We start from the raw sequence: 22,827 nt of genomic DNA on the forward strand, positions 1-22,827 counted from the left end.
AATATAACTCGCTCCTGCGATGCGATTCCATTTTCTCGTTTCATTGAGCATGCTCTTCATTTAGTAAGTAATATCTGTAGGTATGAGTTTCGATTACAAGTCTCGATCTGCGTGAAGACAGGTAGTCAATTTTGTTTGTAGAGGTAATAGTAGCCCACAAAAGTTATACCTATATTTTTATTGAATGTTGAATCCAAGATCTAAGATACAAATACACACTATAAAAATGGATTAACTTCGATATAAAAAAAAAACAAAAGGCTGGAAGAATGCAATACGGAAATAAATCAAACTCTAAAAGTCTGATCACTGGTTTCATAAACCTGTAGTATTGTAACAGATTGGCAAAATATAATGTAATGAATAATATACGTTGAGAACTCATAACATTCAAAGTCAAAGTCAAAGTCAAAATCGTTTATTGAAAATAGGCTAGATTCTAGCACTTTTTCACGTCAAAAAAATACAAAATGACAGCACCCCCAAAACGCCCCCCTTTCACCACTTCCTAGTGTTATGGCTGGGAAGAAGAAGTGGTGAAGAACAAACTTCCCAGCAAGATTATATTAACATTATGATATTAACACATATAGTTAATGTTCAATTAAAACACTTGGTTCCACTCGTAAAACATAATCATCCATGTGGACCACACAGCTAGGCTAACTTAGCTAATGAATGCTATAACGTACTGCAATTTACGACGAAAATTAATAGACCTTCAGGAGAATTTTATTGTTATTATCAACCGTTGTGTGACACAGATTACAAAATGCACGCTTCAACAGGTACAGAGACGAAGTTCGCGGGGTCATCGTGTAACGACCTGGTGACGTCAGACGGGGCTGGTTCCACCATCATCTCGGGACACTTCGACAAGAGGATCAGATTTTGGGACATTCGCACCGAGATGTCTGCCAATGATATCATGCTGCAGGGGAAGGTCACGTCGCTTGATCTCAGTAGAGGTATGTGTGTTCATTACGTAACTGCGTCTGACCATTTCATGGACATTAAAGCTAGAAAAGCTAGGCGCAATTTCAGTGACAGTTGAAGTTAAATTTTATGGACTGCAGGAATTCTAATGACAACATTTATCTTTGTACTTAACGCTCAAATACAAGAAGTGAACTCAACAGTTGTCTAGTTGGCAACAGTAGTAAAGATTAAGATCGCAACAACTGTTACACTGAAAGACAAGCACATAACATCAAAAGTTAAATAGCTGTTTATTCGATAAGTACTTGTAAATATTGTGTAATTGAATGCATCGCATATTAGTATCGGTATTCGTGTCAGCACTACGACGTGCGGGTGCGCAATGCCCATTTCCGTTACGCGTTTCTCGATCGATCCCTTTTTTGTCAGTAACGGTCTGTGCATCGCACGAAACGCTCAGATTGATACCTTCAATCAATCGCGGTGTCGGGACGTCACTGCCTCGCAAACTGATTAAATCACGTCGATTTCATCGGACAAATGAATAGGGAGACAGTTCACAGTTAGCCATCACGCTCGATCCAGATCCATCAGCGCTATCGACAATCTATTATACGCTGATACTGTGCGGAATCACAAATATGTCATGTTACAACGTTTTTGTTCGTCCCACTTGTAATAGATTTCAGTTTCAGTTATCTTTTTATCGACAGCGATAAAATTTGTTTGAAATTATGCCATGAAAGTAGAATGAGAGTTGTGAAACTTCAATCTTCAATATCGAATTGATTGATAAACAATGTAATAAAAGATCATTCTTGATGTTCGTTGATATGGTTAAAAAAGATGTATGGGACCGACTCGAACAAATGATTGTAAAAGTGATGAATGCTTCGTGATGGCTTTATTCATGTTAAATGTTTTGTGTATGTTTTTCGAGGCCTTGTGATACTGACACTAAAAACTTCTGAACTCACCACGTTTTAAGCTAAAGAATTTTTGATGATCGATCATTAAGAATAACTGCGTTTGTGCGTAAGTTTGTGCGAAACATTTGCGTGAAAGCTTTTACTGTTTTGAAAAAATTAACTCAGCAGTAATCATTCAGACACGAAACTAACTGAACTTCGCGATAAAAAAATGTTTTCAATGTCATGGTTAACCACTGCGTACTGCTAATGAATGAAAGAAAATGTAGTGTATAATGTATGTAAATTGTAGATTATCTTACAAATTGCGTTAGCACGACATGAGCAATGCTTTCTCAGTACTTAGCTGATGTTAGCGCCTTGACGCCAATCTCACGTTTGAACTAGTATTGGCTAATGGCTCGCAAACCGCATGAGAATTTATTATTGACCTCAAGACATTTGATCGATTCCGACTGATAGCTAATGAAACGATGATGCTATCGGACACTTAAATCATCTGATTTAATAAAGCGGTGTGCCAGATCCGCGAAACTTTACCTTACATTAAAACTATTAAGCGCCAATTGAAAGGTTTAAGGTTAAACATTACCGCTGCAACGATTATCGAAAGCTCAATAAAGAACCAGCGACGTAGCGGCTCGATTGTAAATCATCTACATTAGGAACACGCTTTAATGTCTCCTCTGATTGGACTGTTTGTTCATAAAAACACATTAAAAACTTAATTCTTTTTCTAATAAGTTGGATGCGCGTAACTGTTGTGTTCCTGAAGGTGTGTTGTTTTATGGCTGTATTTATTTGTTGGTGTGGTTTCAGACAACAATTACCTGCTGGCGTGCGTCCGCGACGACACAATACAGCTAATAGATCTGAGGATGAACACGATCGTTCGCTCTTTCAGGTACACTACACTATAATTTATTATTATTACTTGTAACTCTGTGCCAGTATAAAGTTTTATGTCTTTTCCTGCGATGCAATAGTCTGAGAAACGCTTACAGTTAGATATACCAGATTTTACGACTAACACTAGAACAATAGTGGATGGTGGTAAGCTTAATAATTATTATTGCTCATATGTATCTAAAGCTATGCAGACAAAGAACACAATGGAATACTGAGTTTAACTGTTTTATTAAAAATAAAATATGGATATCGATGGGCTATTCTTTGATAAATTGACTTTATATGTAGGTGCACCGTTCTTGAAATATTATGAGGATATGAAAACAAATAGAGAACTGTTTTCATCTCATTTACAGTTTCTTAGTTTATAGCTGAACCATAAGTGCTGCCATTTAATATCAGTTTATTCAGCTTTTTAATATGCGCCTATGACTAGTAGATATTGACATATACAACAGGAAGAGTATGATTTACGTCAATAAAATCAAATTGCTTTTTAAATTATATTCCACAGTTTCTGTAGTTCTGCCACCATATTATTTTTATGACCGACCGTTTTAATTTATAACACGTATAATTACGTTGACATTGCATCATAATTAAATACATAAATATTGGTAAGAAAATCATTTTCAAACGGTATCTTTTATATTAGAAATTATAAATAGAAATTGCATATTTTAATAATATTATATTTTGTTCCCAACGCTTGCGCGGTGATGTCTTTTGCACTACATACAACCGATTTCCTCAACTTTCAAAATTGGTGTTATTTTATCTGCATCTTGTTATCTATAATAGTATTCAGGTCGCATTTATTGACAAGATTTAAAAGATCTTCGATTTGATAAAGAAATGCATAATTTATGGCAGTACATGCATACGTAAAAATAAAACGCTGAGATTAATTAGCAGATAGCTATTTGAACTAAATATTTTAAGACTTGAATAATTAATCCTATAAGGCCAATGAACGTTTTGCAATGCCGTCGAGATATCGGATAATGTATTTATTTGCATATCTGTTGAATATTTGTTAATTGAAAGTTTTGTGAAAACATCGCTTATATGCTACATACATAGACAGCACAAAATTATGTACTAGGCGATTATCGGCTACGGCGGCTGTTCTCTTATAAGGAGATTAGCCAACTGCGCAGGACATATTATAGCGCACAAGCATTTGCACAGACACAAGTGCACTCACTATTCCTTCACTCTCATAGCCCGATGGGACGACATTTCGGCACGACCGGAGAGAGATCAGGCCACAGCACAAAGTAATCTATACTAATATTATAAAGCTGAAGAGTTTGTTTGTTTCTTTGAACGCGCTAATCTCAGGAACAACTGGTCCGATTTGAAAATTTCTTTTAGTGTTAGATAGCCCATTTATCGAGGAATTTTTATCCCGGTACGGGAAGTAGTTCCCACGGTATGCGGGTGAAACCGCTGGCAGAAGCTAGTTTACTAAATAACTTTGAAAGGTACTTATCTAAATACCACATTCCCAATTAAAGCCCAAGCATCGAACACCTGTACATTAAGTTGTGAGTACGAGAATAAACTAATGTTACTTACTTAGTGTTTACGTGACAAAGTGTACGAGGCGAGTAATTACTTTGCAGTCATGAGGCGTTCAAGGTGGGGTGTGATTGGTCGCGGGCGGCGTTCGGCCCGGGCGGGAGACTCCTGTCTGTCGGAGCGGCGGATGGAGCGGCCTATGTGTGGAACACGCATTCGGGAAGGCTTGAAACTATACTCAAGGATCACACGTGAGTACCTACCATCATCTTTGTTAATTTATATACCCGAAATGTGTGTGGATGTATCCTGTCTGTAATCTCCAGTTTTTTCATGGCTATGATTAATATAAGTGGCAAACAGTATACCGCATAGATTATTTTATCTGTTACGTCCTGGATCTTCACTCGTAACTGTTATGTTGGTGACATATATGTATGTCGTATTGGAATGCAATCAGGAAGATTGATAACAAAGATCGCCAAACTTCTGATTAGTACCCGCTTAAGGACAGTACATATAAAATAGAGGTGATTGTGTGTTTTATATAGTAATTCAATACTTGGGTTTGAAAAAAAAAACAAAAGTCTCTCTACATTTAAGTTTATTTCATAATCCAATACTGATCGATTATAGTCAAGGATCGTTTGACATCCAAATCACTCAAAAGCTAAAACATTAAATAACTATCAATTCGCGCCTCCTAACAAATATAGTTTGCACCTGCCCACCGTACATTTTACTGTTCAAATCTCCGCTTCGACACTTAAGAAACTATGATATAGACATTCTGTGGAACCGCTATCGGATTATGACTTCTTTTGATCTCGATCTCGTTTCGCTAATTAGTTTATTGACTCCTATATCTGCACATTCATAGCCATGTTGCCGCATTAGAATATTAAATAATACTTCGATACCCGCTACTTGTAACTTTATCTTTATTACTTAAAGTAAGTACCAAGTTTATACTGAAAGATAGGGAGGTGCATAGAAGACGGATAAGTAACTGATTTACTGCGAGCAATTCAACCAGTTTCCCACCGGCTAACTACTCGCCTCACTCTTAATAGATCAGGATGCTAATTAATTGCACCCGTTGTAAGCATCCGTCATGCATTAAGCGCTCAAATTGAATTATACTAAAGCTCAATTAGACTACACACTAGTAATTTATAAGCATTATAATTTTAATAAATCATTCTAGGTGTTCATTAAATTCATAATGGCGTCTCGAAACGTTTCCAAAACATTAATACCTTTAATTTGCCACCACGAGACAATAAATCCATTACTCTAATGGCAAAATACCTAATTTATATCTTGAATTACCGAAGATAACTATTGATATAATCTAGTGTAGTCCTAAACAATGGCTCACCTACAGCGTTTGCAGAGCGCCGCGCAATTTGTTTTCAATTCGCTCATTTCTTTATAACTGTAATAGCTCACGGAAGATGTGACCTTTGAGTATCGCAATAAATTTTCAGCAGACACATTTCTGACCTTGAATTTTAAACTGGAATTGTTTTAGTCGCGACATCGTTCGCTATCCCCGTAACATTTCGCATGGACAATTGAAATCGTGAGGTCAACATTGGCTCGACTGTCTCACCATTGCAAATTTCTCTTTCCCATACCGTACACTGCATATTTATTTGGCATTAAGCTATCGTCACACCTGCTCGATGCGATTAAAGTAAAGAATGACATTTAAATCCATTTGAATACCAAATATCAAAACATTCTCCGGTGATTGTCCGGAATGCATTTCCGTAAAATTGCATTTCTATTTGTATGCTAAAGAATTTGAGCATAATTAATTGAACATTTGAGACATATCGAACATTTAAATAGCACATTATTTACGACGCCACTTCCTGGTCATAGACAAGCGCGGCAGTCAAAGGACTGTTTTACCCTTAGGTCTTGTCGAGCGTCGCGTCCAGTCTTATCGGGCGCGGTGCAATAGGACTTGATCGAATCTTTGTCAAGAGCCCCGCGCGAGCCGTCCGTGGGGCCCATTCTCCCGCAGATGGCCGCAAATGGGACATATTGTTCCCTCGCCGTGTCCACCACAAGTGCATGGCGCGATGCAATCGCACTTAATTCGCGCCGACACACCACACACAATAGTGTAAACAATTTTACCGTAACAAGGACAAAAGTAATGCGGAAACATTCCTCCGCATCTCGACATGCATATTTTTGCTTAGTAATACGTACAATATCGATGTTAGTTTGTACAGTATTCGATGTAAGTTTGAACAGTTAAGTTGCTCGCCCACTTTATTGCTGTATTGTCGAGTCTGATTCAATATTGAAACAAACATTACTACGGTTTCCTACAATATACCGTTGCGACATAAAACTCTTATCATCTCCGGCTAAAATCAATTTGAACACAACAATATCGAAATAAAGAGAGATGAGCAATAAAGATTGCTTTCCTTTAGGCCCACCCATTGTTTCCTATTTCATACTTATACGATTTTAACCGCAAAGGGCTCGTAACTATTGTGTGTCATTGCTAACACTTAGATTGCTTCTTAATATTGCATCTATAAACTTTCCTCATTTACTGCGTGTATCAACGCTTCTTCGCGTTTTGCAATAAAATATTTAAGGTCCCTCACGAATCTTACTATATATCTCTGGGTTTATAGCCTGCGAAACATAATTCCTACAGATAATTATAAGTACCTAAAGTCATGGTTTATGTACAATTGACATCACATGAGCTATTCTGTCGTCGAATATAACAAATGTGAACAAACGGGCATAGTATAGCACATTGAACTTGACCGTACATAAGGTCGGACATTTCCGGAATAGTTACAATAGTACCGCGATGTTATTGAAATGGTCTGTGCTTGCGCTTTTGTACGTTATCTGCGAGTACTCGGCGCGCGTTGTATCAGCGTTGTCCGAGCGTCGCGCCCAGCAGGCGGCCGTCGCGGAAAATTAGCTCGAACATGTGCGACACACATTATTGTTGTCGACGACGATTACCATGATTTATCTCCCAGACGCACAATCGTTAAGTCTTATCATTTAGACTAAGAACAAAATACATTATGCGCAATTAATCCTCTTCACATGGCTATCGATTCAAGCCAATACAGATTACTTACGATTCCGCGATTATCTAATTAAACATTCACGGAATGTGGCCGAGCTCTAAATATAGCTAAATCAGTCCGTACGCAGTTTTAACTCTTTGTTATGATGACTTATTTTACTATGAAAGTTGTAAACTTGACAATTGCCGATAACTACCACGTTGCGTGCATGCGCTTAATAATTTCCGCGGCGTATAGTTTATTCGTTCAGTAAAGAAGTTATTGCCTAATAAACGTTGGAGATTATTAGCAGGCGGCCATTTACCTATGTGGAGTAAAGAACATCTCCTATTATATCTACGACGGAAAGAAAGTAAGCCATATTAATCATAACTTAACCTGCTTGCGAGTGTCTCACGGTCAAGTTTAGAAGCAGGTTGTCTATGTGCTCAAGGTGAATTGGTTTTAATTTCGTACTTTATAGATCACAAGCGTAAGTACTGTATGTTCAGACATCGGTCTCAGCTAATCACGGTGCATGGTTTTTGTAGCGGAAAGGCGAACGACCGCCGGTGATAGGTTCTTGAAAATACTTTATTGGGGAACCTGTTCCCGAACAGAAGGCGTGTTACTCGGGCATGAATCAAGCCAAGACGGGAATAAGATATACGATATCTACATACATATTTATAAACATCCATTTGTAGCAATATAAAAGCCATCATGTACATATCGGCCGCGCACTAATTATATTTTCATGTACAGAATAAATCGATCAATAAATCCGGTTCACGACATTTTATTACTTTCATTCCGCGTTAATTATTATTTACAACATTTTCCAAACGTTGCCCTGAAGGCGGAACTATTAAAAGGCATCACTTAATTAACTGCGTATAGATTCCAATATATGAAATTGAATAAATTAACGGTTATTAAGTTTCTGACGAGGTACAGCGATCGTAGCAATCGGAACAGCATCTCCGCGCACGTTCTCCTATCATATGATTCAATAAAAACAATCATGATATCGGAGCGGAATGCAATAAGGAAACAATCGCAGGTTCTGGTTACCAGATTTGTTCGTGTTATGGCGCTTCCTAGACCCAGTATTGGATATCCCTGGGCAGGCTCGTTATACGCGACCGGGAGCGGTATGTGTAAACGAGCCGAACAAACCCGACGCTAATTCTTGTTTATGAGAAGCCTCGCCCCGCATAGATACGATGTAAAGCCTTTAAGCGGCCTCCGACAATCAAAGCTACGTACCACAGTTTCTATACTCGAAATTGTACGACTATGGACTAGTTCGGTCACAATCCTGCCTTATACGTTAAATGGACACCGAGCACTGAAATGTATTTCAAACGTCGTGACCGCCCTCCGTTCTTACGATCATCTTCGTAAATGGTATTTGATCCCACGAACTCAAATACTTTATTGGGATATTTTTTATAAGTGTTATTAAAAGTCCACGTATTATTAGAAGTCGATGAGTATCATAAAGTGCTAGTGACACAGATTTAAGCGGCGACATAATATTCGTAATGTACGGTCATATAACGCGGACTAAAATTATTAAATCTAAGTTCTTATTTAGTGACTGGGCAACCCCGGGTATTCGTAAAAGTAGAGAAAAGCTGTTTGAACTTTATGGTTTAAAGCCTTATAACGCCGATCCAAGTTTCCGTGACCACGTCTCAAAATATTCAAAAATATTTAAAACCGTTTGTAAACAGGCAAAATCTATTCATATTAGAAATAAAATAAAATATGCTGATGATAAAATAAAAACTACTTGGACAGTAATTAACAACGAAACAGGGAGACGAAAAGTTCGAAAAACTGATTTAAGTCTAGAAACTGATAATGGTCCCATCAGCAGTAACCTTGAAGTAGCTCAAGAGTTTGAAGCATTCTTCACTAAAATACCTTTCGAGACGACAAAAGCACTAAATTCTTCCACCACCGTGTCTATCGATCTACTCAAAAAACATGTTAAACCATGCTCTTTACTATTTAAATTTCAACATACCAGCCCCGAGGCTATTATTAAAGCCTTTAAAGATCTTAAAATAAAATCAACAGAAGATCTGTGGGGTATGTCTGTCAAGGTATGTAGGTCAATTATTGAAACAATTGCACCTTATTTAACTTACATATTTAATGTTAGCGTAGACCAAGGCGTGTTTCCTGACTTAATGAAACACAGCAAAGTAGTTCCTTTATTCAAATCGGGAAATAGTAAGGAATCGAATAACTACAGACCCGTTTCTGTCTTACCGGTTCTCAGCAAGGTATTTGAAAAGTTGATGCTTGAACAGATGTTGCGCCATTTCAATAAAACTCCATCTTTCACAAAGAACAATACGGTTTCACTAAAGGTCGCTGTACAACCGATGCTGGTGTAACTTTGATCAAGCACATCTTTAAGGCTTGGGAGGAAGCTGAAGACTCTATTGGAATCTTCTGCGATCTCTCAAAAGCGTTTGACTGTGTAAATCACGAAACGCTTTTGCGAAAGCTAGATCATTACGGAATAAGAGATACTTCTCTCCAGCTGTTAAAATCATATCTAAATGGTCGGCAACTTAAAGTTCAAGTAAACGGCGTAAATTCACGAGGTTCAGTGATGGCAATGGGCGTACCACAAGGTTCTATATTAGGTCCGTTCCTCTTTTTAGTTTACATAAATGATTTGCCCTACTTATTTGATAATCAACCTAAAATGGTGTTGTTTGCCGATGACACTTCTCTTATTTTTAATATTGATCGACGTAGACGTACCTTAGACGACGTAAACAATTCCATTCTCCAGGTTCAAAATTGGTTCAACGCAAATAACTTGGCTCTTAATGAAAAAAAAACAAAATGCATTCGATTTTCATTGCCAAATGTAAAAAGTAGTGAATGTGACATTATACTTAATAGTGAAAAACTAGAATTTATAAATCAAACAGTTTTCCTGGGAATCACTCTTGACAAAAAACTACAGTGGGGACCCCACATTACATCTCTTGCGGGTCGTCTTAGCTCGGCCGCCTATGCTATTAGAAAGATGAGGCAGCTAGCGGACGTAGAAACAGCTAGACTGGTATATTTTAGTTACTTCCACAGCATCATGTCGTACGGCATTCTGCTGTGGGGACGAGCTGCTGACATTGAATGCATATTTATCTTGCAAAAGCGAGCTGTCAGAGCTATGTACAACTTACGTAGTCGTGAATCTCTTAGGGAACTGTTTAAAAAAATTAATATCATGACCGTACCTTGCCAATTTATTTATGAAAATATCATGTATGTTAGGAAAAACTTACATTTGTTTGAAAAAATATGTGATAGACATAATTATAACACTAGAAATAAAAATAAGATAGCTATCCCGCAGTTTAGATTATCTAAAGTACATACATCTTTCATGGGATATTGTGTCAAATGTTATAATAAAATACCAGACAACATTCTGGAACTAAATGACATGCGGTTTAAAACTCATATAAAAGCCACACTTTGTAAGCAAGCATATTATAAATTAGAAGATTACATTCAAGATAAAAATGCTTGGAAACATGCTGGTCCTGCTCCATAGGACATACTGACAATATCTAATTAATTAACAAATTAAAATTACACCAGCAAATAAAATTGTATTCATCTTTTGATTATTTGTTTGTAACTTTGTACCAAAATATAAACCAATTTGTAAATGTGAACACCATGTAGCATTTTAATTGTCACTTTATCCTCATTTGTCTTTGCGATTCTACATGATCTTCGCATGCTTTTACTGTATGTATCAATACATACAAATTGTAATACTATATTATTTTTAAAAAGAGTAACCATGGAGTTTCTTGCCCGTTCTTCTCCATAGGAAGCTACTTTTGGAATGGGCAACTAGAATCAAACTTAGTTATAATTTTGACGTTCATAAGTGCTTGTAAAGGCCTAAATGAAATAAATGATTTGACTTTGACTTTGATACCGTTCATAGTCTCCTCGTATAATATTCTGAGAAACGTAACGGTTCACGCGACAAGCACACAAAAACGCTCCAGTTTTTTAATAAACTATGTGCCGAGCACTTGTTTTATTTAATGACCTTACGAACTTACGATTTTGTGGAAATACGCACTGAAATTTCATGTCTGAACTGTGCGGGTACCTAATACAATAAAGAGAGACCATGCCTTTTAAACGTAGATAACCCTAATAATGGGAAACATAAACATTTTTGCGTACAGTTTCTGGCTAAGGCTTAATTTGTTTCAATCATCATCATCTTCAGACGTCTCTGTCCATAAAACATTTCTTTGTGGCTCATTTACTTTAAGTGCAGATACACGATGATATTATTCTGACATTGACCGTTACATGAATGTATTCCTTGCGTGCTTTACTGCTGGACTGCAGCGGTAGCTACTCTCAATTTTTTATGCGTAAAATGTTGTTATTTGAACACTTTCACCGGATACTTATTACTTGTGTTTGTCTGTTTGCAGGTCGGCAGTGACGGCGGTGTCATGGCACCCGCAGTCGGGCTTGCTCGCGTCAGTGGACCGCGGCAAGCGAGCTATCATCTGGGGAGATTTGTGACAAGCCTGGCAGGCGCCCCAGCCGTCGCCACCTGCCGTACAGGTTATTATCCCATTATTCGACAAAGTTGGTATGCTATATTCTATTACCTCGTAAATTGCCTCCCTTTTATTAACACCAGTCGACTACTAAGTAGGAAAACTGGTAACAGCGAAGTGTTTGGCACGTAAACTTACTGTAATGAATATAATTAGGTTTATAATTCCTCTTAATTCCCGACATGTACACAACAATATTGTGTATGTTCTCCGTTCGTTTAGCTCTAGGCTTGACCACAACACGTAGCGGCATCGCATGCGCTGAGCCTGTCGGTCTCCACAACTAAAAGTGTTGCGTACACTCGTAAATACCGCAGTAGCGCACAATTAGCAACAGGTTGTCTGCCATCAGACGAGCGAGCAACATTACAACTTGTTTCCCTACAGCCATTCTTAATACTTTAGTGACAACATAAATGGCTAATAGCGGCCTTTTATGATTTTCTGTATTAATGATCAACACACGAATGATTTGCATTTAACGGTTGCCTCTATGGTCCTGGATGAATAGTTAGCGACCAATGCCCCCTCGCTCACTTTAATTACGCTGGTGACACTAAACTAACTCTCGCAGCAGAAATTCTGACACCAACGTGGGGGGTTAAAAGGTTTACAACACTGCGAGTTCTTGACATCGTTGTCTGGTTCTGTTTCCGAGTTAGCCGCTGATAACAGTGGGGCTACCAGCTACACGCGTCGCCGACATTAATATTAACATTACAAGTTAACGACACGGTTACTCGACGTTTTTATATCACCTGTGCATATAAATTTAAATGAAGTTTCACGTTTTCGACACATTTCTCATTCATTTTAATCACGTAGAATTGCGATGTAATGTGTTGTCGCTCGTTCCGCTGTCAGATAAATGACTAATGACTGTGAACTATCCATACATATTTAATGTTCATGTTTAACGTCATACTTTTATGTCCCAGCGTTTTCATCGCTTTATCGTTACTTATAGTAGTATATTCAGGTTGAGGTTTTTATTGACCTCATCATTATTTTTATAACATAATCTAAAGTATAAAGTCTCCTCCTTAGATTTTCTGTTTTCATTTCATTTTTCAAATTTTTCGCAAACCAAAAAAGAACAAACATTATCGTTTATGACTACAAGATTTTGCACCACTATAAAGAAGCAAACTAACATACGGAATGTAATTTACCCTGTCACAGAAAATAAACTAACATACCTATTTAGTTTGTTTTTCCACCATAGGAACCCGATACGCACCTTAGGCGTGAAATACCGAACGACTGTATCTGAAACTTACTAGTATTTTGCTCGTAAACGCCGTCTTAGTTTCACTTTATATGAAAAGCGGACTGTAATCACATAATATTGGCGAGGCGGCGTCTTGTCGCCAAACGATCGGCCGTTGTCGCGCCCTCTGATCCCGGCTTTATTAATACAGAGATTTCATTGTCGCTATTGCTGGCATATTTCCCCTCATAACCATATATTTTCCAGATAAATGCTTTAATTCCTTACGCATATTTACGGTGATAACTTTATACCTGTCATATTTGAGAGGCTTTAAACGCCTGTTTCTCTATTTCTACACTGGAATAACCAAATGATATTTTATATGAACCAGTTCTCAAGTTTGATATGTTCAAAATACGTTTACTCGTTACTATAAGTGTTCAGTAGATAAATTCTGGATAACGAGACTATCAATTGTTTTATTTTATTCCCATATTGGTACGAATTCTATTAGTATGTCTTTTATATTTTGTTGTTATTTATTTTATCGTAGTATTTTTTTTCACTGGTCCGCTGCGCTGAAATCCTATTAACATAACAACTAGTTTTTTATCGTACCTAAATTCACATTTTACTAGTTCTTTCTCTCTTACGTTTAAAAACAACGAGTGTTCAAAATCTGAAACACTGCGAGTTTGGACTTGGGTACTTGCACCTGCAGCTGCAGCCCACACAAAAATACCTGAAATCACAACTTGACCCCGTCTACAACTTGATAATCTGTTGAACTTATCGTCAATACCATTTACCCATTTACCCCAATTCAAAAATAAATTCATGCTTTCCTTTACTGCTTAGATCTAAACATTTAATACTATAATTAATAGCATAATCATAGGTCAAGTCTGCAATGGTTTGTTCGAGGTAAAATGACATTTTAATAAAGATATCTTAACTGCACTTAGCTAACGAAGCTTTATTATTCAGTATTTTCTCCAACATATGAAAGTGCCAAGATAGCCTGTTTATGGTGCACGCATTAAATGCCTTTTAAGTCATTAAATTCATGGCACTATGACTAAAATTAGATTTATAATAATAAATAAGCGTAGCGGCCGTGGTTAGAGTTTATCAAAAGCAATTAGATCTCTTATCTAGTAAAAAAAAGATCTGCCCCGTATACAAATATTGAGAGTGTTTCAATAGTTTCAAAAATTCTGAATGTACCTATTTTTACCCGGATTCGTTGAACGGTGTACATACTTAAAAATGTAGATTCTACAGCTGCTGTCAAAGACACTACGCAATAAAACTTATAACAATAGGTTACCTGTATTATCGCATAAACAACGTAATAACTTTTGATTTAAAACGCACTTACCTGCACGAGCAAAAGTAATAAAATATATTTAAACATAATTTTACCAGCTATTACCGTAAAACTGAGAAATTTCAACAATATTTTGCATTTTCATCGATTTAACTAGGCTAAGTGCATAAACCTGTCCTTAATTTATTTTAGTGTCGGTCATCACGATGAATGCTTGTCACTCGACGTGCTCACAATGACAATGCGCCGGTAGCGCATGTTCGACACACAGGTGCTACCTGTCCGCTTTCTTACACCATTACCAGCATATTATCCTAACAAGTACATGGCTTCTATTTAAAACTTCTTAGCGCAATTTAGCATTGCAAGACATAACTCAAGCCGTCTATCCGATCCTACAAAGCTGCTCCCCACTTAGTTAACCCCACACAAAGCGGCATTCTCGTCTACTGAATAAATCTCCCGTAGATTTTATTCAAATCTGTAAACGCATTCTATTCAAAACTGGCCAAGCTACCATGACTTCACTCAAAAATAATAATGCTATCTAGAACATGTCGCATTGTGTGCGATACCTGGTTAAAATTTATGCTGTGGCTAATTCTGTGCCGATGACCGGCTAGACTGCTAATGGACCGTCTGGGAGTACGCCACCCTTGTTTTAAAAAACTTTAAGAAATACAATTGAAATAGTGTTGTATACAATTGACGCACAGTACAATACTGCCGACAAGTGAAAGCGTACTTTCAACTTTCATTAAGTTTTTGTGTAAGTGTATGTATGGGTCTCGAACGGCCGGTCCATATTGTCTCGCGACATAAATCTGCCCAACTATTCTGAATAAAGAGGTCTGCGTGCGTATTTGCTCGATTTTACTTTCAAATGGTGGTCGAACGTGATGAAAGCTCCATAATTAAACAATCAATATATATTTTTCATTCTTGTTATCTCAAATGCAAATTGAATAAAGTCTTTCGAAAAAACCCTGCATACAAAAACAGGTACAAATAAAATAATACAAGTAAGTACCTTCAATAAAAAAAAGGAACGACGAGAAAGAACTAATTAAAATACGATAAAAAGTGAATCCAAACTCCGAGCGCCTAACGAGCAATAACATCATTTATTTTAGTATTCATTCGAAAACTAAAAATAGTGGTATATTTAAATAGACTCAAAAACAAACAGGAAAATTAAAAGCAGGACGGTTAAATAAGTGGGTGTCGGCGATGTAGATCCTTACCGTATCATGTATTGGATGTTGTCGCTGCAGGCGATCGACACGAATCATGATTGGCGTATGTGTGGATCGGACAGTCATCCATCAATTGTGTAAAGCTTGTCGATCCGAGCAACACTAGCGCTGCTAACCGTATAAATCGACTAACAGAATCTGATAACATTTTAGTTGCTTGATTGCAAGAAAACTATTTTAAATGGAATTAAACGTCCGTTCTTTCAGAAAATAGAGTAATTCGACAACATCTGTTTTCGTACCCGTGCTAAAATAAGTTGTTTATTTTTGCTCTTCTACTGTTTTTAATTAACCGTCCAGAATAAAAGTAAATATATTTTAAATCAATTTTAAGATTGAGAAACATGTTTATCTATTTCCTAGAAAAGGTCATGCTACGTCACGATAGGAAATTAATTCTGTGAAACGAACAGTAAAGTATTGAAAAGATAGTAAAGTGGGCATAGAGCCCGGGCGGCTGGCGTTACTCGCAGAATTGAGGTGGTCGCGAGCGCAACACGCGCGCTGGACCGTTCACTAACCGTTTGTCGCCAAAACGAAGCGGAAAATTTAATACTCCAGCTCTGTACGTGATCAGTATCATTCTTTTTGTACTCAAACTGTGATGGCATACTTTCGTTTCCCATCGGAGCGGCGTTTATCTTCCTCAACCAACTAACTTTTTATACACATCAATATTGTAGTAATTATAATTGACTGCTGTACAAAGAATTAAATTATACTTAAGCTTTCTAGATCTTCCGTATCGATGCCAAGCTTTATAGTTTTCAAAGTCTGACACAGATCTATTCAGGCGAACTTCAGGCGTCAATCAAAATTAATGTATGATTATCGGGTTACGAAAAAGAAAAACTGCACTATTCTTAACCGTCTATAGATTACCTATCAGCGTCCATTAGTACTTTCATCTACAAATCGCTTTAAAAAACGCTAAACCGAGATCTCAAAATGTCCATCAAAAATCAGAAAGAAATTTACACAGCGGCACTTCTATTTCACTAATGGCAAGGACTTGATGTGAAGTTCTTTAGGCACATAAAAAACTCATTGAACAGAGTAAGTATTGGCGTTATGTCGTTAAATTTGTCCCAAAACTGCTCGGCGGCTCGTCTCGATACCGTTGTGCGCCGAGACCGAAGTTTCGGCGTAATGACCTGCGCAGGCGCTCGCCGCACGAATGTCGCAGATCTCAATCATCCACGGTCGCTTACTGCAGCCTCGAAAATTTCCGCAACACAGCACCGACGATTAATTATTTTTAATTGATCAATCAATTTGTCGTCAATAGCAAATATTATTTTATTATTTAGTACATCTCAATTCCATGATTTCATTTCTCATGACTCATCGGAAAACATGGTTGAAATGTACATAAAGAGTATAATGTTGATCTCGATAAAAGATCATTGCCACTGTCCTGTTTTGTTAGCTGTGAAATGCCTGTGGTCTACGCACCATAGTTCTACATCCACATTACTGGAATCTACAGCGATTGCGCTGTAATTTTACCGTCTGTAAATTTTGTTAGATATCAACTTAGATCCAACTACGAATAAAAACATGAAAAGTATGTGGTATTACGAAATGATTGAAATGTAATAGCATAGTTTGAAACATTTCATGCTTATTTCAATTTTGTTTCAACACGGGCGTTTTAAATCAGATAAAATCTAATTACAGTGCGCAACAGACTCTGTAAACACGAATAAATCAAATTTAAACCTCCTAACTGTGAAGTACATTATCTTTACAGGTAATTACGCTTTCGTATATAGAATTAAAGTTAATAACGTATCGATAAATTCGCTACTTTGGTACGGACACTCAAGCGGCGACCGAATGTCGGCACTCAAAAAACGTGACACCAATTTTACCGTAAGACTATCTACACATGGAGGATCAATTAAGTGTTACCGTTTTAGGAATAATTATGTTTTTTGTGTACGTTAGTAAGGCCGGTAGTCGACACGCAACATCACGAGAGTTGACCGGAGGCGGGCTAATAGCCGCTATTAGCAAATCGCTCTGAGAAATCGGCAACAATGAACACGAAATATGCTCATTGCCGTATCCCATTCATTAAACTTTTTGCGATACTATCTCTCCTGTTTTAAATGTGTGTCACACTCTTTTTCGTCTCTGAATAAACGGAGCAATTTGCCCTCGAGCGCAGCTAATATCGTGATTAAATTATTATCTTGGCGCGTTTATGTGCTATGATTGTATCATTCGCTTGGGAACCTCCAGTGATTTGCAACTATTACTTTTCTACCTTTCTTTATTACAGTGTATAAAAAACTATAGATGATTCTCACATTCGATTTTACATTCCAAACAAAACAAATCTGAAAAATGACCTAATTGCAATTCTATAGTAATTGAAAAAAAATGTAGGTGCCTGCCTACTTATTCAAACTCCCGGAGATGACTAATCGAACTAGAAAGAATTTTTAAAACGGAAACTGACGGGCTCCATGCCGGTTCAAAGAATCAATAAGAAAAATAGCACTCTGTGTTTGTAGGCGATTTGTTTGTAATCTATCATTACTAGAGCTACAAGACACTTTAACATTTATAGCGCGCCTATTTAGAACATAGCTCGCAGCTTTACCATAAGTGGGTAACTATCGGTATATACCCATAAACCGATACAAATATTCTAGTCACTATTGTAGTTAATTTAATTAATCCATGTACACATATCAACAATCGGCTAACGACCTGCATAAATCGCAAATACCGATTCAATTTGAAACACAGCCGCGAAGTTCAAATATACGAGAACTACGAAATAACGGTCGTTCCACACTTAACCTGTTAATCTCAACATATTTCACTGTAACTAAAACCTTAATTGATGTTATCAGATAGTCTCAGATATTAAAGTGTACTGCGCTGTGCAACGCAATGGTGCTATTTACTTACAAACTTAATGGCATTCCTCTCGCGCTAAAAATAAGAGCAAACTTACATAATCAAGTTATGGTGGTCAAGCTTTGTTATATTCCCGTGATTTATGTTAATTAAGTCAACTATCAAGACGAAGCATCACATTTTTATGTCAAGTACGTTTTAATTTGCGTTGAATTTTGTTCACAGGTTATCAAAGATGACGATAAAGATGGACCCGAAAACGACTCCGGAGAAATGTTCGACTTCTTGTTAGGTTTCACCACAGATATATTTCAACGTTTCACGTAACAAGAACAGCCAATGGACATGCACTTCCAAATTGAATGTGTCTAACGTTTCAAACAAATCGGAAAGACACAGATCAATTCCCGTAGAAATAAATGGAAAAATGGATCGGTGACGTCAAAATAATTTCATTGTATATTTTGTGATTAAATTTTATTAATATAGAAAATTAAGAGGTGCTACAAACATGAACTAAATCTTTTCAAAATACGATTATAACGACCTCACGTTAAAACTTCAAACTTGAATTCAAATTGCCACGAAGGTGTATCAAAATTCATGCCGTGTGTTTTTCCATACATGCGTGATTTGTGCTTCGACGTCTAGGAGTTGAAGTGAACTGAAGTGTGTTGCAGTCTGATGGGGAACCTTCACCAATTTAGAATGTAAGCTGTCTTCCGTCAATTGTACCTTTAGTTTGATTTTCCATTCCTTTATAAAATCGTGTGTATTGTTCTGTGCAATTTGAGCCTCGAATCGTGCACCAAACAAATTAAAACGATATTTTGATGCAAGCTCTGAATGTGCGTTTGTGATGTGAAGCTTTTACAGTGATCCAATTTTTCTACGTTAATGTTGTAGTTAATGGAATTTGTAATAGCATTAAATAAGTTAGCATTAGTGTTGTTACTTCTTGAAAAGTAATTTTAAGAATTTCAAAAAGAACAATTGCCGTGTAACTCGCTAGTTGATCTAAAAAGTAGCTTGTAATATAATAGTACCGACTTCGAAGTTTTATACTCCTACGTTTAGGATAAATTAATGGGGATCATTTATTATTGTCAACATGACATCATATTTGTTTTAGTTAACTGAGTTAGATCGCGGCAGACCACCTGTGCTTCCCGAAGTCTCATTAGCAAACAATGATCGGGCGTCGGCGACTACCGAAGCCTCTCGCGATCAATAAACTGTTGAGCCGATAAGAGCGCCTCGGCTGCCCGATCTAGGGCTGCCATTACAATTTATCTAATTCTAAGTGGTATAATTTTATTTCCCTTAATCACACTATTCCACTAAGCTATTCGCTCGACTAGCCAAAAATGTAACTAAATTTTTCACGTCTATATAGATGAGCATGTGATATCTAGCTCGTATGTTCGTGACATATAAACGCGTGGCAGCCCTGTATCGGAAGCGCGCACGCCGCAGGCGACACATCCATATTCCTGTGACGTGTGTATTGACAACCTGGCTTGGCAACTTTTTCATAGTCATTTTTTACCATATTTTTTGCCGCACAGTTCAACGACCCCGTACAAGTTGTAAGTGTTATTTCTACATGTAATTATATCTCATAACTGACCGCTTAATTACTTGAAACTGCTGCGACGTCCGGACCTGGAATCCGATCAGAAAAAACCTAATCCGGCGCCGCTCTTAAATTACGCTTCGTTAACCTTCGGCTCGGCTAATAATAGCCTGCAACACCTAATTTGCATAGGACTCTCGAAGGCGCCTTGTCTCTCTACACAATTTTCTTGCCAAAAGAACATGTCATACTCCGAACATATTATACTCGTAAATATTAGTTACTGCAATGTTATCAAACTTTCTTTTCTTTCAATGTCGGTGTTATTGAGCTTTATATCGCCGGCCATTATTGTAACTAGTCACTTATCTTCGATGTTTATTCTCACTTTATTTTATGTATAAGTATGTGATAAATTCTTTTTGATAAAATGTTATTTGCATTTAGCGGTATATTTATATGGAGTATTTAAAAGGATACCTTCAGAATAAATAAAAATGTTAATGAATTTTCAAATGTAGGTAAGTTAAACACATTATGCACATAAAAGGAAGACGTTCGTTAAATGCAAATTATACCAAAACTATGTGTGTTATTTTTTGAATTTATTAGTTTTGTCAAGAGGTTGTGGTTGGTTCACAGTCTTAAAAAGGAGCACAATGTATGGCACCTACATTTATAAATTAATCTAATATATTAAGTATGTTATTGATTTACTAAGTTCTTGTTATTTTTGGAAATGTAAAAATATATTATAATTGACGTAGCTTGATTAAAGTGATGGTTAGCGGATATTTACGTTGGACAGTCTACGACTTCATTAGGCGACATGACGTTATAAAAATTTCAACTGAATTTAATTAAATACTTATACCTCGATGCACAAACATTAGAAACCGCTTAACCTTATCTAGGAAATTCCACCATTTGTAACTGTTTGCAGTAGTAGGTGACTTTACACCTCTTCGGTATCAAATAACCAATTTACTGAGGATATTCATAGTCATTCGAGTAGCTCCCGTACGACGGGGAAGCAAGCCGCGCCGTAGCTGCGCTCGCGCTTAGTTTTATGTGGCCGAATTTCCAACAGCTAGCTTGTATTTACTATAATAATGTGCCTTTCATTAGCTACTAAGCGAGTACTTATATGTATATGGTATAATTATTTTTATTAAAACAGATGTCATAGAATAACGTTTTAATAGATGATAACGGCTTTATTCCATATTTTGTCATAAATTCGCATCAGTTTGTATGTAAATAGTAGTATAGGTTATTATACAGCTTTACAAGACTGTTGTCCTTATTTTAGATAAACGTTACATCACAATGACGAGTTGACGTCCTTTTAATAGTTTTAGCGTTGAAAGCTTTTCCTTGATTACATTTTCTACGTGAAGTTTTCAAGTTTCGGTGAGTGATTATTATTGATTGTTAAACATAAGTATGTGAACGCATAATAATGTTTTATAATGTAGAACATACGGCTTGAGATGTTTCTACCAATATTTTTATACTAAACGTTGTACAGTAGAAACGTTTGTGAACAATATAAAGCCAATTTGGTCAACCGCATTAAATAAAATTGTATCTACTTTCGTCACTTTTATTCTTTGAATTGTACCTACCTATATTCATTATTAAAATAAATGTGTTATTATTTCTGATAGTTTTTACATTGTAACCGAATTAATTTTTTGCTCGTCTTTGTGAGCACTTCATTGTTCAACATTACTGTATTATTAGTTCGCACATCCATTCCTATCTTGTCAAATTAACATTCATTTGGTTAAGAAATAATAACGGTTAAGCGTGATTTATTCAGGTGAAGTTATTAAGTCTGCTATTACCTGCGAACTGCGGTCATCACCCATTGACCCAGCCGTTTCTCCAATTAAACTAGCACCCGAGGGTAGCCGCCGACATTCAAACAATAACTCATGCTCACTCACCGGCCATATGTCTGGCTTTATATTGTAATGCGGGTTAAGCAGCTCAGCAAACTTTTCTAGATCCCGTTACTGTTTACTCAATATCTGACACTGCCGTTTTAAGTGAATACTTCTCAACAAAACAGTTTTGAACTTGGACCTCAAATCGTGTATCACGTTTACATAAAAATAGTTTCTCATTTGTCTGATTGGTCATATGCAAATCTGTGTGTGTGTCGTATGGCGCATGGGTCGTTGGCTGTGCTCGTGGTATCGTCACCGCGACTCGTGCCCGCCTAATGGCCCCTCTACCATTACGCCGGTAATAGCACAATATGGCCAATTAGTCCAAGCAGCCAAGATTTACCACCACCAGAACAAACCACATTGCGTCAACCGCATTACTCGTACAATTACCTCTGTTTTACACAAGTTTATTAACAATCTCATTTTATGGCAGAAAAATTACATTTACTATAATACTAATCTAGAAGATAAACTTGTTTGTAATGTACAACTGCCTTTGTTATCGGCCTAATTAGAACTGTTTAACTCGCCTTACATAGAAAGCACCCAGGTAAGTACCTGAGCGTGAAGATTTGTAGAATTGAATGAAAAAACTCATGAGTAATTTGTATTGTGTATGTATG

General features: G+C 36.9%; 1 protein-coding gene across 3 annotated transcripts in view; it reads left to right on the forward strand.

The window, feature by feature from the left end:
• The window catches only part of LOC110380849 (autophagy-related protein 16-1), a 144,400-nt gene extending 122,551 nt beyond the window's left edge, over positions 1-21,849 (forward strand). For 2 of the 3 annotated variants that reach the window (XM_021340977.3, XM_021340985.3), the window contains 5 exons: positions 789-968; positions 2,688-2,772; positions 4,406-4,552; positions 11,866-12,001; positions 18,896-21,849. In XM_021340977.3, coding sequence (XP_021196652.1) covers positions 789-968; positions 2,688-2,772; positions 4,406-4,552; positions 11,866-11,959 — 506 coding nt within the window. In that variant the 3' untranslated portion in view covers positions 11,960-12,001; positions 18,896-21,849. Of the gene's footprint in view, positions 1-788; positions 969-2,687; positions 2,773-4,405; positions 4,553-11,865; positions 12,030-18,895 lie in introns of all 3 variants that reach the window. The other variant, XR_010277108.1, reaches the window with a different exon arrangement.
• Positions 21,850-22,827: the final 978 nt, after the last annotated feature.

This window comes from Helicoverpa armigera, chromosome 14 (assembly GCF_030705265.1).
Source record: "Helicoverpa armigera isolate CAAS_96S chromosome 14, ASM3070526v1, whole genome shotgun sequence".
Taxonomy (NCBI): domain Eukaryota; kingdom Metazoa; phylum Arthropoda; class Insecta; order Lepidoptera; family Noctuidae; genus Helicoverpa; species Helicoverpa armigera.